This window comes from Apiospora phragmitis (assembly GCF_038363925.1).
Source record: "Apiospora phragmitis strain CBS 135458 chromosome Unknown utg000002l:1.0-5516284.0:1.0-5523493.0, whole genome shotgun sequence".
NCBI classification, from domain to species: Eukaryota; Fungi; Ascomycota; class Sordariomycetes; order Amphisphaeriales; family Apiosporaceae; genus Apiospora; species Apiospora phragmitis.
In genome coordinates this window covers 5,006,930-5,022,158 of record NW_027117400.1, presented here as the reverse complement: position 1 = coordinate 5,022,158, position 15,229 = coordinate 5,006,930, and the positions used below count along the sequence as shown (strand labels likewise).

Below are 15,229 nucleotides of genomic sequence, written 5' to 3'. Positions count from 1 at the left end.
CCTATGTACGTAGCTATCAAACACAATCCCCTAAACAATCCCCCTAAACAATCCCCCTAAACAATCCCCCTTAAACAATCCCCCTAAGCAACCAACCTACAGAGGGTACCTACATAATTCCTAATAGCGTGTCTTTCTTCCAAGTTACCACCAGGACAGCCATAGGGACCGGCCCTTTGGCCGAGTGGTTGTTATGCGAGTTGCAAATCGCACACATACAACGTAAACACGGCTAGATAAACCCCAGCAGGAGCGCAACAAACAGGCGGGCGAAACACGACAGATAGCGCCCGACGACTCCTCCTGTCCCGGATAGGGTTTTCGAACAACACCCGTGTGGTAACATGGGTGGCGTGCTTTTTTGTCAAGTCACTCTCACTCAGGACCGTATGTTTTGGTATCTTCTCTCTTTTTTTTTTCTTGAACTCATGGCCGCCTCCCAGCGCTTATGTGTTGTAATATGAATATGTCTTTGGCTACGTGCCACTTAGTAATTTCATCCCATTGCTGCTACTCCAGTACTAGTCCCTAGGTATCTGGTCCAACTCCATCTCCACTTCCAACTGCAGTCGCCACTGGCTGTCCTTGGGACGGCGGGTACTGAAATCGTAATACAGCAACAGATCTACCAGCCACCACGAGCTGGATTCCAGAGGAAGCTAAGCCTTGCTCCCTGGTCTCCTGGCCGAACGGTTATCGTTCTGTTCTGTAGGGCAGACGACATGATGTGAAAGCGGCTAGACAAAGCTCTGGGGTACTACCAACGGACGACAACTCTGGGGTTTTTCGTGTGTTCGGGTGCACACGAACAAAGCTTTTTTTTTTGCTGCAACTTGTTGCTTGTTATTTTATTTTTATTTTATTTTCATTTTACTTGGTCAGGCCCTGAGTGTTGGTTTTGTCGTGGTGCTCTGGTAGCTGTGGTGCTTAGGGAGGGTTCGAATCCCCCAGGGGGCGGGTTTTTGGGATACACTCCGCCTGACCTTGTCCACTGAAAATACCTGTACCAACAGGCCAAAACGGAAGAGAACATGTTCGAGTCTCCTTATGGGTGATTTTATTAAAACATTTTCAATTCCTTCTTCTGTGTCTTTTCCCTTTCCATCCTCCACTCCATCCCCACCACCTGGTCACCGCCCACTTGGCCCCCTTTTACTCACCTTTCCCAATGCTTGTCGTCAAGTTACCATGCCTCATTACTTAAAGACCTTACACCGTCCCTTTCGTGTGAAAATAAGTTGCTATCGATGTTTGACGAGCATGTGTAGGATCTCACCATTTTATATATGTACCTCGCTGTCACTCATCAGTCAGCCTGCACGACCACCCAAGCTGGGGTGTATTTCTTAGTTTTAGTCGTATGCTTTCAGGTTGGAAATAGTAATTAGCTTCCATGCGTTTCTTGGTTCGACCCCAGCTACGGATGTATGCAGTGATTCTATCTCTCCTCTCATTTGAGCTATCAGCGAATGAGCCAAGAATTCTCCCTGTTCTCAGATCCAAGCAAATGCCTCCCCATTTGATACGTCCGGCGTATTGAAGTCTTCTACTCTCTCTCTCTGCCTTGACCCTTTCGAAGCCGCCAAGGCCTGTCTTGTTGTTGACCTACTGCGAACAAGGGCTCCGAACCAAGCATGGTAGGAGTCACTTTTCATTATCGTCATCTACAGCCAGATGGCGTATATTCTGGGCCACATTGGCGAAACAATGCCTTGTGCATTGCAGCTTTCTTGTTCTTCTCATTCCTCTCATTTTGGCAACGAAGCAGATCGCCGTCAACTAAGTGTGGACAGGGGGGCAGGAACTGGCTTGGACGGCACCCTTTACGTCAATGAGAGCGTGGATGGTTTTAGAGGGATGTGATTGGGCAATGCTAAACATGTGCGACCGATCGATAATTGCAAACTTATCATGGAACGATGTTTGGGGGTACTTCGTCTAAGGGATAGGAACAAACGTGCGTGTCAAACCAAGTCATTGCAAAATCGACACCAACGCTGCATTATAATAAAGTAGGTACTTCAGATTGCATTTGAGACACTCTTCGCTGGTTAATTCTTCTTCTACTTGGGCATCACCAACTTTACCGTAGCCAAAACCGCAGCCTTGGACTTTGGGTTTTTCTTGGCCAGGATCGTAATCACCATCTCGCCATCATCGCGCCCATCAACCGGAGAAGGGGGCAGCCGCCAGAACTGTCGCACTTCCTCGAGGACATCTTTCGGACGGGCAGTCAAGCTTGGTCTTACATTCCGTGCGTTTCAATCCGCTATACGCCCCGTGATGCTTTTTCTTGACGAGCCTAAGAATAAGCTCGCGCAGCTATATGCCGTTGGGTTTGACCTGGCTGGCTACTGGACTGAATATAGAATTTAGGCACATGTGACGAAAGGTGCTGGATATGGTAGAGGTATCTCTGTAATGTCACTATTACTAGAGATCATATATTGGTTATGAAGTTTGATGTGAGGTCCACCACAAGCTTTGTGTATTTCAGGAACGTCTCGCGGTTAGGCTACACCCTACACAGTTTAGCGACACTCCTTCCCTATTTTGCTCTAATTAGTTTGAGGTCGCTCAATTGGTTGTGATTATATTTGGTATCCCCCTTTTACCTTGGTTTATATTTCGTTATTTGGAGATCAGGGGTTACTGGTTGCCCCCGAAACGACGCTTTCCGCCATCTGGAGTATGTGTGATAAGACGTCTCGTGTTCATTCGCTTCAAATCATGCAGGACTACCCCAAGCCTCCACCATCCCAAACTCGCTCAAGTTCTCGAACGCGAACGGCCCGCAAAGCCGGACCAGCAGGGTCATGGACAGCTGAATGCGCTCCGACATGGCCTCTCCCTGGCTGCCTTCGGGGATGGTCAGGAGATAGTCGGGCGGGAGGAAGACTTCTGCCGAATGGACCGAGGACCGGGGCGGCTGGAAATCGGCCACGCGACGTAGGAGCGCCGCCAGTTGGTTGTGCATGTGGCTGATGGTAGAGTCGGCGGGCCCGCAGCGCTCCAGGATCGCGAGGCAGGACTGCGCGTGCTGCAGGTTTAGGCTCCAGGCCTCGATGGAGTCGCCGTGGATCTGCTGCTGGAGGACGGAGTGCATGAGGACGGTGCAGGTCGTGTAGGCTTGGAGGCTGTGATGTGATGTGTGAGTCTGGCGAACGAGACTAGAGGCGCTCAGGAGGTTCCGATACTTACATGACCAGCCAGCATTTCCAGATGCCCACATCCTCCAGCACGAGAAACTCGAATATGCGCGCCGCTTGTTGTGCTGCCAGGATGCCTTCCCTGGCGTTATCAAAGACGTAGTTGCTGGAAATAGAATGCCCCAACGCCGCGTCCCTCGTGACAAAGCCAGCCGATCTGAGAAAACGACCGGCGGTGCGGCGATACAGTAACCCCGTGGCACTCAGAAACATCAAGTTGACGTAATAAATGGCAACACGCTTATCCTTGCACTGCTCCTCAATCAATGCCCCCAGGTACAGACCGTTCGGAAGCTGCCGGTACCATTCCTGCAAGTCTTGCATCATCGACCCTGGGCTAGCAGTGATCTGTCCCCTTATCGAGAAGTCCATCCGGTAGATATTCGCCTTGAGAATGCATAGCTTGGTAAGCTCTCTGGACACAGTGATATGCAGCATAGGGACAGTCTCGAGTTCCACGTCGGAGACCGGGAACTCCTCGAAGAAGAGACCGCCGCCAAACACATAGCCGAGGGTGGACGAGAGGAGCAGTGATTGGAAGAGCAGGGTCCTCCAGGTCTTCCGGTGGTTGAACCAGGTGTCTTCGGACAATCCCGGCTCACGGAAATTGTCGTCGTTGAGATTATGCTTCAGGCAGAGACTGAGCCCGATCTCGACGAAGGCCAGTGCCGTTATGCGCTTGCTCTTGATATTGTAGTTCGCGAGCAGGGTGCAGACTTTGATGGCATCCAGGGGTAGGATCTTGTATAGCAGGGCGAAATAGTTGGTGGACGTATGATAAAGAGTCTCGGAGTACCCAAGAGCGTGTTCGTCGGCGCTGGCGTAACGCATGCCCATGGCGGCGACAGCACACAGGCAGCATAGCTCGGCCTGCTTCACCGCCTGCGGCCGATCGAAGCTATCGACGTAGATATCTCGGTGATACCGCATGATGGTCTCTTTGGTGAACACCAGGAACCACTGCTCGCTGGACTCGAAAAAGGCGTCAATCGCGGTTCGTATTCGGGTGGTTTCCGAGACCGCCATACGGTTCCAGCAGTAAAATATGTCTTCCAGTTGGTTCGGCTCCTCCGGGGGTACCACTGGATGAGCGTACAAGTGGCTGGAGGAGGTCTGGTCCCGACCCGCGATGCTGTTGATGTCCAGCGGGGAGACACCATCCTCCGCCTCTTCGGTAGTAGGGTACTGGGATTCGCCAGCATGCACGGCGCCTCTCGCCTCTCGCAACACGTCATCCAGCGCCTCGCCGGATCGGAGACGTGTGACGAGACCCACAGCTTCTTCATCCGGGGCCTCCTGCAGTCGCTTGACAAAACCGTGGATGGCTTTCAGCCTATCCTTGTTGGCGCTGTCTTCCGTGGATCCGACGGGCTGCCGCAGCCGATGGATGATGGCTTCTGCATCTGCTTCAGACCCGTTGCGTAGCGTGCTAAGGAGACACTCGTAGCTGGTCAGCCGGGATGCACGTATGTGGGCGTCCGCGTCATCCGGGTAGGTGCATTCTATGCTCTTGCCCAGACACCGCTTGCAGCTTGGACGCTCTCCGTCACACTGGACCGTCTCAGGGTCAGTCAACCGAGGGAGTCGGCACGCCGCGGACAAGGAGCCTGGGGCGGCCTCATATCAACATGAGCAAGAAGCAACATACCTTGGTCTTCTTCAGGCGGCAATGAATGCAAGCAATAGTCGTGAGCTTGCGCTTGCTGATCCGGGCTAGTGCACCTTCTATCGGTTCGCTAGCGCTGCCCTCTACACCAACCTTGGGGAAGAGGGGCCGGAGGGTATCCATGTCGAGGTCCAAGCATCACAGCAGTGGAATTAATGGGTGGTTCGATTCATGGTAGCCATCCCCGGTCGGGTAGGTATGTAGTTATCCAGATCATCTGTCCGCGAAATAGCAATCAATGGCAAGGGCCTGGACGCTGATAGGTGTAGTGAGGGGTCGTTGGAGGCGTTGCGCGACCCAGACCGCGTCCGAGCCCACCGAGCTCTATCGCGTGCTGTGATTGGCTTTTCATTGCTTGCTTGCTTTTCCACCCAAAAGTCTTAAGGGCATAGGACCGCGCATAGAGGCAGAGAGAGCATATCAGCGGTCTCACTTTGCCAGAAGATGAATTGGGCAATGTCGACGAAAAGTAAAGAAGAGCTTCCGACGGGTCTGTCGGGTTTCTGACGTGGTATGCAGGTATAGTACCTGCATATAAAAGGTAGGTATAGCCGAGAGATCCGATCAGGGGCCGTTGACTACATAGAGTGGCCACTGATCAGCCTTCGGGGATTCTGCTTGACCCCACCTTGAGCACCACCGGCAACGCATGGAAATCTAGGTACACAAATGCTAATAGGCGCTTCTTCTTCCCAATTACCGATGAGGAAAATGGTCTGGCAAAATATGTAATTAATGACTCTCAGAGTACTCCACGTCACGATGTGTGACTATATGCATCGAAAACACAGTGCCACACGCCGGGGGCATACGTCTTGACAAGCTCAACATGCTCTACACCAACCGAGATGCCGGCCTCAGAAGGTCCTTCAGATGGCACCATGCTGGCCAACGTGTCCTTGATCTCCAGCTTCCGCTTCTCGATGTCTGCCACACCCACGTTCTCGTGCAGATGCAACCAGGCCCGCTGACTATCCTTGGTAATCGCCATCGCGTCTTTCCAGCAGGGCTCGCTGCTCGGGAGGAGTCCGCAGTTGACGTGAAGAACATCCAATTTGCCTTGCTGTCCCGCCAGTTTCCGCCTTGCTTCTTGTATTCGCGGCAGAGCCTTTGCGTTGTCCTCTTGGAACACCACCATCCTCACGTCCCCGGCTATTATCCCACTCAGATCCGTATCCGAGGAAGCCAGCTCGGCACCTCGTATCACCTGCACGCTCCAGCCATTGGCCATGGCACCCCGTCGCAAGCCTTCCACGCTCCAGGGGTTCAGCTCCCAGCACAGTACGCGCATGCCGAGTTTTGCATAGGAAAAGACGAAGTACCCGATCCCAGCGTACATATCTAGCGCCCACTTGTTGCACAGCGCGCTTGAGTTCATGGCCCTGTGCTGTAGCGCTGGATCAGCCGGGTCGTGGAAAGAGAGGAGCCTGGCTTTCTCCTTGATGTTTCCCCGGCTGAACATGGTCCACCTCGGTGCCCATGTTTGATGGATGCCGTTCTGCTTGGTAGAAACCCAGAATGCGGCCTCAAAATCTGCTTCTGTCACTTCCTCTGTGGCCGAGGGTAGGTCGCATGCTCCAAAATCGCCGTATAAGACCTGTAAGCCGCTTGGGCTTCGTAAAATGTTCTCCTTGTCATCCTCAGCGGCGCCCCCTTCGTCTTGTTCCCGAAGATGGAGCGGTATGCCCTCGTTCACAGCAAGATGAGTGAAAGAAGTCCCCGATTTCCGGGAGATTTCTGACAATATTCGCGACCATAGATCACCTAGCTGTGTAGTTGATAGTGTTGACCTGAGAGAAGTCCATGCCGGTGATGCGAAGGAGCCCGATGGCAACAGGACCATTGGCTCATAGGCTGTCCATCTTTTGGGTGCTTGTGCTGCAAGCTCTGCAGGGTCAACTTCCCCTAGTGCAGCCGACTCGGCCGGCAAGTTGGAAGCCCATGCTGCTATGGCAGCCTCAATTGGGAGTGTAGACTTCTGTTTTGGTTTTGCATGGCGCTTCGGGTTTTCATTCACGGCCATCATGATATTGAATAGGATTCATACGGCCTAAAATTGTGAGCTGTTAGCCGCCTGAGAGTAAGTGCCTACAAAAAGCGGAGACTGTCCATAATAAGCTGCAGCTTTTCAACGCTGAAAATTATGCGTAATCGACCCAACTACATCTATCCGTACGAAAACCTCTCGCAAAATGCAATGGCCAGGAGATGAGGCCTTCTCTTCGATAATCATAAGATTTGCTGCAGCAAACCATAACTGGAGGAGAGGGGGAGTCTTTCTTGCTGTACACCACTCTACCAGAAGTCAGGGCATGTAAACATACACAGAACCTCGAGATCGTAGAGACTGGAGCCCTTATCTTATGTATGTTAGACCAGTCGCTCACTGCTAGAAACAACCGACGGGCGGATGCAACCTGACGACTTTGAGTGTGTAGCAGACGAAAGTAACCTATCATGAAGTCTGCCTCCAAGATTAATCAATTGGACCCTTGACGCTTGGTGTAGGGCGTAAGGCTTGTCCCGCGAAAGCTGAAGACCCCCACTGCCTCACTAAAAGTCGGGACAGTTTAGCCCCTCCAAAAATTTCTATCGATAACAATTTTTCCCACGCCGCTGGAAATACCCCGCCATCGAACGCATTGAACAGCTTTGGCGACTTACGTACGACACCGACTTCGTTCCCCCTACCCGGAGTCACATCCAAAAGGGTCGCGCACGTCGCTTCAATCACTTCATACCCTCACCATGTACGAACCGATTGTGGGCGGCTCGTGCCTGACGAAGGCCGAGGAGGGCAAGCTCCTGGCCCGAATCAACGCCAATGTGTCCGCCGCCAAAGTCACCGGCATCTCCGGCCAATGGGTCTTCTACGTCCAATCAGAGAAGGAAAGGGGCGGCCTCGACGCCGTCAAGGTCTTGCTCAGCGTACCCGCCGAGCAGAGCACCGGCGTGGTCTCCAGCGACAAGCCGAACGTCCTCGACGTCTACATCACGCCCAGGAACATCTCGCCATGGAGCTCCAAGGCTACGAGCATTGCCCACGTCTGTGGCCTGAAAGACCAGGTGCGGAGAATCGAGAGGGGCCGTGTTATCCGGATCGAACTAGACGGCGAGAACAGTTTCAAGAGCGTCGACGATATTGCATCATTCCGAGACACCATCTACGATCGCATGACCGAGAATATTAGCCTCACACCCCCGAGCTCCGCTACCATCTTTACCGAGGGCGAACGAAGACAGCTCGTAATCGTCGATATCTTCGCAGAGGGCCAGGAATCACTCGAAGTTCTCCACGACTACAATAAGAAGAATGGACTCGGCCTCGACGAGTCCAACATGGAATATCTCGTCAGCAAGTACATGGAACTTGGACGTCCCCCGAGCGACGTGGAGCTGTTCATGTTTGCGCAGGTCAACAGCGAGCACTGTCGGCATCACGTTTTCAACTCAGCTTGGACGATCGACGGCGCCCAGAAACCCCAGAGTCTTTTCGGCATGATCAAGAACACCCACCAAAAGAACCCTAAGTACACCGTCTCGGCCTACAGCGACAATGCTGCTGTGATGGGAGGCCTAGACGGCAACCACTGGGCGCCTGAGTACACGACCGGCAGCTACAAGCTCACGAAAGAAACTGTAATGCCATTGATCAAAGTCGAAACGGTAAGCCCCTGAGCACTCCCCTACTACCAACATTCATTGACGTTTCAACAGCACAACCACCCAACAGCCATCAGCCCCTTCCCTGGTGCGGCAACTGGCAGCGGAGGAGAAATTCGAGACGAGGTATGCATATACCTGCCATTGTCAGGTGTAGGTATTGGCTGCTAACTTGTGCAAAGGGTGCCGTCGGTCGAGGTTCCACCCCCAAAGCTGGCCTCTGCGGCTTCTTTGTTTCCGACCTTCATATTCCCGGCCAAGCAGACGCATACCCGTGGGAAATCGATATTGGCAGGCCGTCACACTATGCGAGCGCTCTGGACATTATGCTTGAGGCTCCTATTGGATCTGCCCGCTTCAATAACGAAGTAGGTCATCTACTGCTAATCGCGTACAGACCATATGCTGACTTCTACTAGTTTGGTCGTCCTTCATTGACCGGTGTTTTCCGTACACTTCAGACCAATGCTCTTAACCCCAGTCTCAAGATCTCAGGGGCTTCCATAAGCCGATCATGGTCAGTACATCATTATTGCTCATCTGTGCTCAGCTAATCCTTGGTAGATCGCTGGTGGTGTTGGCTCCGTCCGGCCACAACATGCGTTGAAAGACGATGCAGAGGTACACGAAGGCGCACATGTCATTGTTCTCGGAGGCCCAGCAATGCTTATCGGCCTTGGTGGTGGTGCGGCGTCTTCGGCTACAGGCAACGAAGCTAGCGCAGAACTCGACTTCGCCAGTGTTCAGCGTGGTAACCCCGAAATGGAGCGACGTGCTCAGATGGTCATTAACACTTGTAACGCACTTGGCGATCAAAGTCCCATTGCCTTCATTCACGATGTTGGTGCTGGTGGCCTCAGCAATGCCCTACCTGAACTGGTAAAGGACAGCGGGTTCGGCGGTCAATTCGAGTTGCGTCAAGTCGAAAGCGCAGACCAAAGCATGAGCCCCATGGAGATTTTCTGCAACGAGGCCCAAGAGCGATACGTTCTCTTGGTGAACCCCGACGGCATGAACAGATTCGTCAGCATTTGCCGGAGGGAGCGTTGCGGTTTCTCAGATGTTGGGCGGGTTCTGCCCAAGGGACCCGACGGATCTGGCAAGCTTATTCTCTCCGACCGAGATTCCAGGGAACACGCATACCTATCGACCTTCCCATGGATCTGCTGTTCCCTGCTGGCCGAAAGCAGGAACGGAATGTGACTTCTTTGAAGCCTTCGTTACCTGCTTTTGACCCCATAGCAAGCATGAAGAAGGCCTTCGGCGAATCCACCACTGAGCCCGAGCTTTTCAGGAAATCCGCACAGCGTGTTCTTCACATGCCCGCTGTCGGCTCCAAGTCTTTCTTGATCACGATTGGCGATCGGACCGTTGGTGGTCTCACTACAAGAGATCAGATGGTCGGCCCATGGCAGACTCCCGTTGCAGACGTCGCTGTCACTGCAACCTCATTCAGTTTGGAGGAAATGAAGACTGGTGAAGCTATGGCGATGGGTGAGAAGCCTACTTTGGCCTTGATTTCCCCTGCTGCCTCTGCACGAATGGCCGTGGCCGAGAGTTTACTGAACCTCGGTGCCGCCCACATCCTGGGTGGTGCACAGAAGGGCGACCTCGAGCGCGTCAAGCTCTCGGCTAACTGGATGTCTGCTGTGAAGGAACCTGGCGAGGGAGCAGCTTTATTCGAGGCCGTGGAAGCTATTGGTGCCGAAATGTGTCCGCAACTTGGTGTGAGCATTCCCGTGGGCAAGGACTCGATGTCAATGAAGGCATCCTGGAAGGACGATGGGGGCAACAAGAGCGTCACTGCTCCCATGTCCGTTGTCATCTCCGCTTTCACAACCGTCGAAGACATCAAGACCACCTGGACCCCGCAACTTCGACGCGTCGAGGACGTCGGCGATACGCTATTGCTGTACGTCGACTTGGCCCAGGGCCGAAAGGCTTTGGGTGGTTCTGCTCTGGCTCAGTCGTTTGGTGAGATCGGAAATGAATCGCCCGATGTCCGTGACGTCGAGCTGCTCAGGGATTATTTCGACGCAATTGCGCAACTTCACGAGACTGGCGTTGTTCTTGCTTACCACGATGTCTCGGATGGTGGGCTCTTCACCACGATTGCGGAAATGATGTTTGCCGGTCGTTGCGGCGTAAGTATGTTCTTGGATGATGTTGCCAAGTCTGGCAGTCTCAAGGACATGACCGAGACTCTCTTCAATGAGGAGCTGGGCGCCGTCTTCCAGATTCGCGCGAAGGATGAGACCAACTTCAAGAGATGTTTTGCCACTTGCGGACCCCCGCCTGGTCTGATCAAGCGATGCGGTATCGTTCAATCATCCAAGAAGCAGAACTTGGTGATTAAGTATGGCACACAGCCTGTCTTTGCCTCTATTGAGCGATCCGAAATGCAGCAGTGGTGGTCCAAGACTTCCTACGAGATGCAGAAGATCAGAGACAACCCCGCCTGTGCCGAGTCGGAATACGCGACCGTCTTGGACTCGGAAGATCCTGGTATCTCCTACAGACTCACATACTCCCAATCAGAGAACATCATCCCCATGACTGCATCCTTTACCGGCCTTTTCAAGCGGCCTCGCGTGGCTATTCTCAGAGAGCAGGGTGTGAACTCGTTTGCTGAGATGGCTTTTGCTTTCCGTGCTGCCGGCTTTGACCCGGTCGATATCCACATGTCGGATATCCTGAACGGCCGCAAACTCACCGAGTTCTCTGGTCTGGCCGCCTGTGGTGGTTTCAGTTACGGTGACGTCCTGGGGGCCGGTCAAGGTTGGGCCAAGTCCATCTTGTTGCACGAGAACGCCCGAGTCGAATTCGAAGAGTTCTTCAAGCGGACCAACACCTTCACGCTCGGAGTCTGCAACGGTTGCCAGGCCCTCTCGAAGCTCAAGGAAATCATCCCCGGCGCCGGCGCCTGGCCCGACTTCGTCGCCAACAGCAGCGACCAGTTCGAGGCGCGCTTCAGCATGGTCAAGGTGGACGAGAGCGCGTCGCCCGTCTTCTTCCACGGCATGGGCGGCTCGTACCTACCGATCGCCGTCTCACACGGCGAGGGCCGCGCATCGTTCTCTGGGGCCAACGACCTCGAGACGCTGTCGCAGGGCAAACAGGTGCCCGTCCGCTACGTCGACAACCGCCTCAAGGTCACGGAGCAGTACCCCTACAACCCCAACGGCAGCCCGGGCGGCGTCGCGGCCGTCTCCAGCGCCGACGGGCGCGTGCTGGCTATCATGCCGCACCCGGAGCGCACGGTCATGGCGGATGTGGCGAGTTACTTGCCGGCTCGGCAGCGGGAGGAGTGGGGGCTGTATGGGCCTTGGTTGAGGCTGTTCCAGAGTGCTCGTAGATGGATCGGTTAAAAGTCTTCCGCAAGTTAGTTGAGTTGTGCTGGTCGCTTCTGATTGGTAAGGCCGTTTTCCCTCTTCTTTTACTTCGTTGAGAATGGCATTGATAAGGTAGGGTGGTAGGTAGGTAGGTAGGTGGGCATTTTGCGGCGTTGGCGGTTGGGATGCTATTAGTAGATTGTTGTTTTTGACTTGGGCTTGATGGTACGGTACGCATATACAATATACATACATATCTAGACTATGCTCGAGCTGGACTCGATGTGCTCTCCGGCGTATGAAAGCGATTCTCTATTCGTTTATCTGGGAATCAATTACAATTATTGCTAAGAACTGTACACTAAAGCGCGTCGCCTACCGCCAACAGCCCTTGGTGCTTAAACACAGCGATGGCCTGCGGATCCTGGCTCTGGCAAGGGTTTGTTACAAGAAAATCGTTCTGTGCACAGGGGGGTCCCTCTGACCAGAGCTCACTTGTTGCCACGATCCAGCTTATACCATGCCCCGTACTGCCCGGTGGGCGGGTAGTTGCACTGTATCTCGCTGTCGGTCCAGGTCTGGTCGTTGCATTGGTCGACGAGGCCGTCCAGCATACAGACGGTCGTCGGGATGTTGGCGACGTTGAACTCGAGGTCGCGGTAGTTGTACGGTACGCAGTGGCTCGCGTACATCGCCTGGAGCGCGAAGGTGGGACCCGGCACTGTGCTCGTTGTGGCTGGGCCGGGCGCGGGCTCGGTCACGGTCCCGGTCGTTATGGTGGTTGTGACGGGCGAGGCTGCTGTCGTGTAGGCTGTGGAGGTCGAGATTAGGCCGGGGCGCGTGGAGGTGGCAGTGCCGGTGCTGGTGCTCGGCGTCACGGTCGCGGAGTCCGTTGCGACGATGGGCGAGACGGTTACGGAGGGTGACGCGGGGACTGTCGTGGTGACGGTGGTGATCTCGGTCACGGTCGGGGCGGGGGCGAGGCAGTTGCACGCGGCGGAGATGACGTCGTTGGAAAACTGACCGAGGTCTGCATGTAATCGTAACAGAATGAATGAGCCGTTGTGTCCAGATACTGCAGCAGAGTTCTTCACTGACTACTTACCGTCTGTTGGGCTGCTCGTTGCTGTGCTACTCGGGGCCGTGCTGCTGGTCGAGCTCAGGCTGGACGACGCTGAGTTGCTCGGCTTCGGCTTCGCGCGGCAACTGTCACGTCTTTTTCGTCGGCCCATTCTGGAACCCATTATTATCACGCACATAGGACGTGTCCGTTCTGCAAGTGTCATGGTTAGAGACATAGTTTGGTACAGTGGGGGGAAGAAGAAGAGACTAGGGGATAAGTGTATATACATACACTACGCTGGTCGTGAACGCGGTGGCGGTCGCAGGCTCCGTGATGGTTGCGGTTTCGCTGTGAGCGGGCGTTTAGCAAAGTCTGGTGCCTAGCTTGATCGTTCTACAGAAAACTCACGTAATGGTCTCAGTCGAGATATCCGTCGGCCCGTCGACCTCAGTGGTATCGGTCGTCTGCGCCACGGTAGTAGCCGTAACCGTCGCCGTCTGGGCGTCCGTCTCGGTGACGGTGGCAACGACCGTCTCCGTGGACGTCTGCGTCAGCGTCGCCGTACTCTGGGCCGTCTGGGTCGAAGAGGCGGGATCGACGAAGGGGCTGCAGATGGCGGCCGAGTCGAGCGTCTGCAGCACAGGGAGGGCTGGGTTGTTGGCGCAGGCGTTCGGGCTTAGAATGGGAGAAGAGAGGATGAGAGGAGAGGGGGCGCCGGCTGCGACGGCGCCGAAGCCTACCACGATTACGGGGCGCAACTGCATGGTGAAGGTAAAAGCACGGAATCAGTGATGTTCTAAAGAGTGTATCTGGTCAGTTGCAAGGAAAGGATGAAGCAGTTTGATCAAGCTTTTTGCTTCGGACTGCTCTTTCTATATTCTTATATTCTACGCCCCTAGTAAATCAGTTTCTTTGGCGTCTGTTAGCGCTCAGCTGAATGCGCCTCAGCTGCACCCATGGACTCAGCTCGAACGGCGTTAACGTCACCGATGTCCCAATAGTCTCCGCTAGTCGACATATTCTGGCGCGCTCCAGGCACACAGTATAATCTAGGCCCTTGTCCTAGAGCAGGGATTAGAGAAGTCCGGCCGAGGCGGCTCATCTTCCGGGGTACGATGTTTAATTTCCTTTCATCTTTGAATGTGCGACTCAAACTTGCCCATCGACATGGTGCCTAAATGTACTTATGCAAGAATATATTTATAAAAACAACTTTCTTTTCACATGCATTTATATATTTCCCCGGATTCGTATCTGCCGACACCCTGCTCGAGCAACAGCTGATCCGCGGCGATCGGCCACCGACAGCTCCCGCCGAGAATCCTCCCCGCGCTGGCCCTCGGAATTATGCTGACAGCGGTGGTGGCAGGCCGGGCTGGCGCCCAAGGGGCTCTGCTACCCTGTACTAACGCCAGGGAATTCATTTGGTGCCCCCTCTTCACTTTTATAGATTCCATGCGAAATAGAACTGCACAAGCGACATAGACACCGCCGATAACTCCAAGCGTGGTCGCCCCAGCGCTGGCCGGGGTAGTTGACGCAGCCGGTGCTGTGCCCGGGGAATTCTGCGAAGATCCGGTAGGTGCCGAGGTGGCGCTGGCCGGTCCGTCACAGTGCCTGACAAGGGTAACGGATCCCGTGTTAGCAAACTTGGCTTCACAAATCTACAGACAGGGGAGGAAAGCCAAATTGGGACTCACCAGTGATTTCCATGAGGATGGCAGCCTACGGAGTTGGTCGGACTCGGGGCCAGGCTCTTGGTGGCGATGCTCACCGGGATTCCGGCGATAGTCCCGGGGCCCATGGGTCCTTCGCAATGCCTATGATTGGGCGACAAGTTAGGGGATCTCCTTTCTATACATGACCAGAAAGTAAAGATCGGTTTTGCGCAAACTCACCAGTGATCACCATGGGGCTCGCAACCTGCCGACTCGGTGGGGCTGGGCTTCAGACTGCCAGTACCGGACTCATGCTCAGATTCGTGATCATGGTCATGCTCGGATGCTGAGGTAGTGGCGGCTGCCGCTGCCGCTGAGCCGGAGGCAGAGACCGGCGCCGCGTTGGGAGCGGGCCCGTCGCAGTGCCAGTGGTCGCCGTGCGGCTCGCAGCCGATGGACTCTGTGGGCGAGGGACGAGCGACTTGGCCGCTCCGGCCGTGGCCAGGAGCGCGAGGCAGGCTGAGGAGATGAAGCGCATTGTCACGAGGAGTTGGCTTTCGACGTTGGTGAGAAGAGGAGTGGGATCAAAGAGTAGAGAGAGGTCTCTAAGATCTTTAGGAGTTATTCAGGCCTGTATT

General features: G+C 54.5%; 5 protein-coding genes across 5 annotated transcripts; 1 reads left to right on the top strand and 4 right to left on the bottom strand.

Moving 5' to 3' along the window:
• Positions 1-2,728: 2,728 nt before the first annotated feature.
• On the bottom strand, positions 2,729-4,998 carry PG994_002334 (uncharacterized protein; the record flags this gene model as incomplete). Its single annotated transcript, XM_066853743.1, has 3 exons — positions 2,729-3,137; positions 3,202-4,760; positions 4,858-4,998. The coding sequence occupies 3 exons, from the start codon at positions 4,996-4,998 to the stop codon at positions 2,729-2,731; spliced, it is 2,109 nt and encodes a 702-aa protein (XP_066721884.1).
• Positions 4,999-5,632: 634 nt separating this feature from the next.
• Positions 5,633-6,898, bottom strand: PG994_002333 (uncharacterized protein; the record flags this gene model as incomplete). The annotated part of the gene is made up of 1 exon (XM_066853742.1): positions 5,633-6,898. One exon carries the CDS (start codon positions 6,896-6,898, stop codon positions 5,633-5,635), a length of 1,266 nt encoding a protein of 421 aa, XP_066721883.1.
• Positions 6,899-7,623: 725 nt separating this feature from the next.
• Positions 7,624-11,906, top strand: PG994_002332 (uncharacterized protein; the record flags this gene model as incomplete). Its single annotated transcript, XM_066853741.1, has 5 exons — positions 7,624-8,541; positions 8,593-8,664; positions 8,721-8,906; positions 9,103-9,561; positions 9,669-11,906. 5 exons carry the CDS (start codon positions 7,624-7,626, stop codon positions 11,904-11,906), a joined length of 3,873 nt encoding a protein of 1,290 aa, XP_066721882.1.
• Positions 11,907-12,361: 455 nt separating this feature from the next.
• Positions 12,362-13,697, bottom strand: PG994_002331 (uncharacterized protein; the record flags this gene model as incomplete). Its single annotated transcript, XM_066853740.1, has 3 exons — positions 12,362-12,889; positions 13,128-13,143; positions 13,342-13,697. The coding sequence occupies 3 exons, from the start codon at positions 13,695-13,697 to the stop codon at positions 12,362-12,364; spliced, it is 900 nt and encodes a 299-aa protein (XP_066721881.1).
• Positions 13,698-14,541: 844 nt separating this feature from the next.
• PG994_002330 (uncharacterized protein) lies at positions 14,542-15,129 on the bottom strand (the record flags this gene model as incomplete). Its single annotated transcript, XM_066853739.1, is given in 4 exon segments — positions 14,542-14,550; positions 14,663-14,753; positions 14,832-15,049; positions 15,067-15,129. 4 exon segments carry the CDS (start codon positions 15,127-15,129, stop codon positions 14,542-14,544), a joined length of 381 nt encoding a protein of 126 aa, XP_066721880.1.
• Positions 15,130-15,229: the final 100 nt, after the last annotated feature.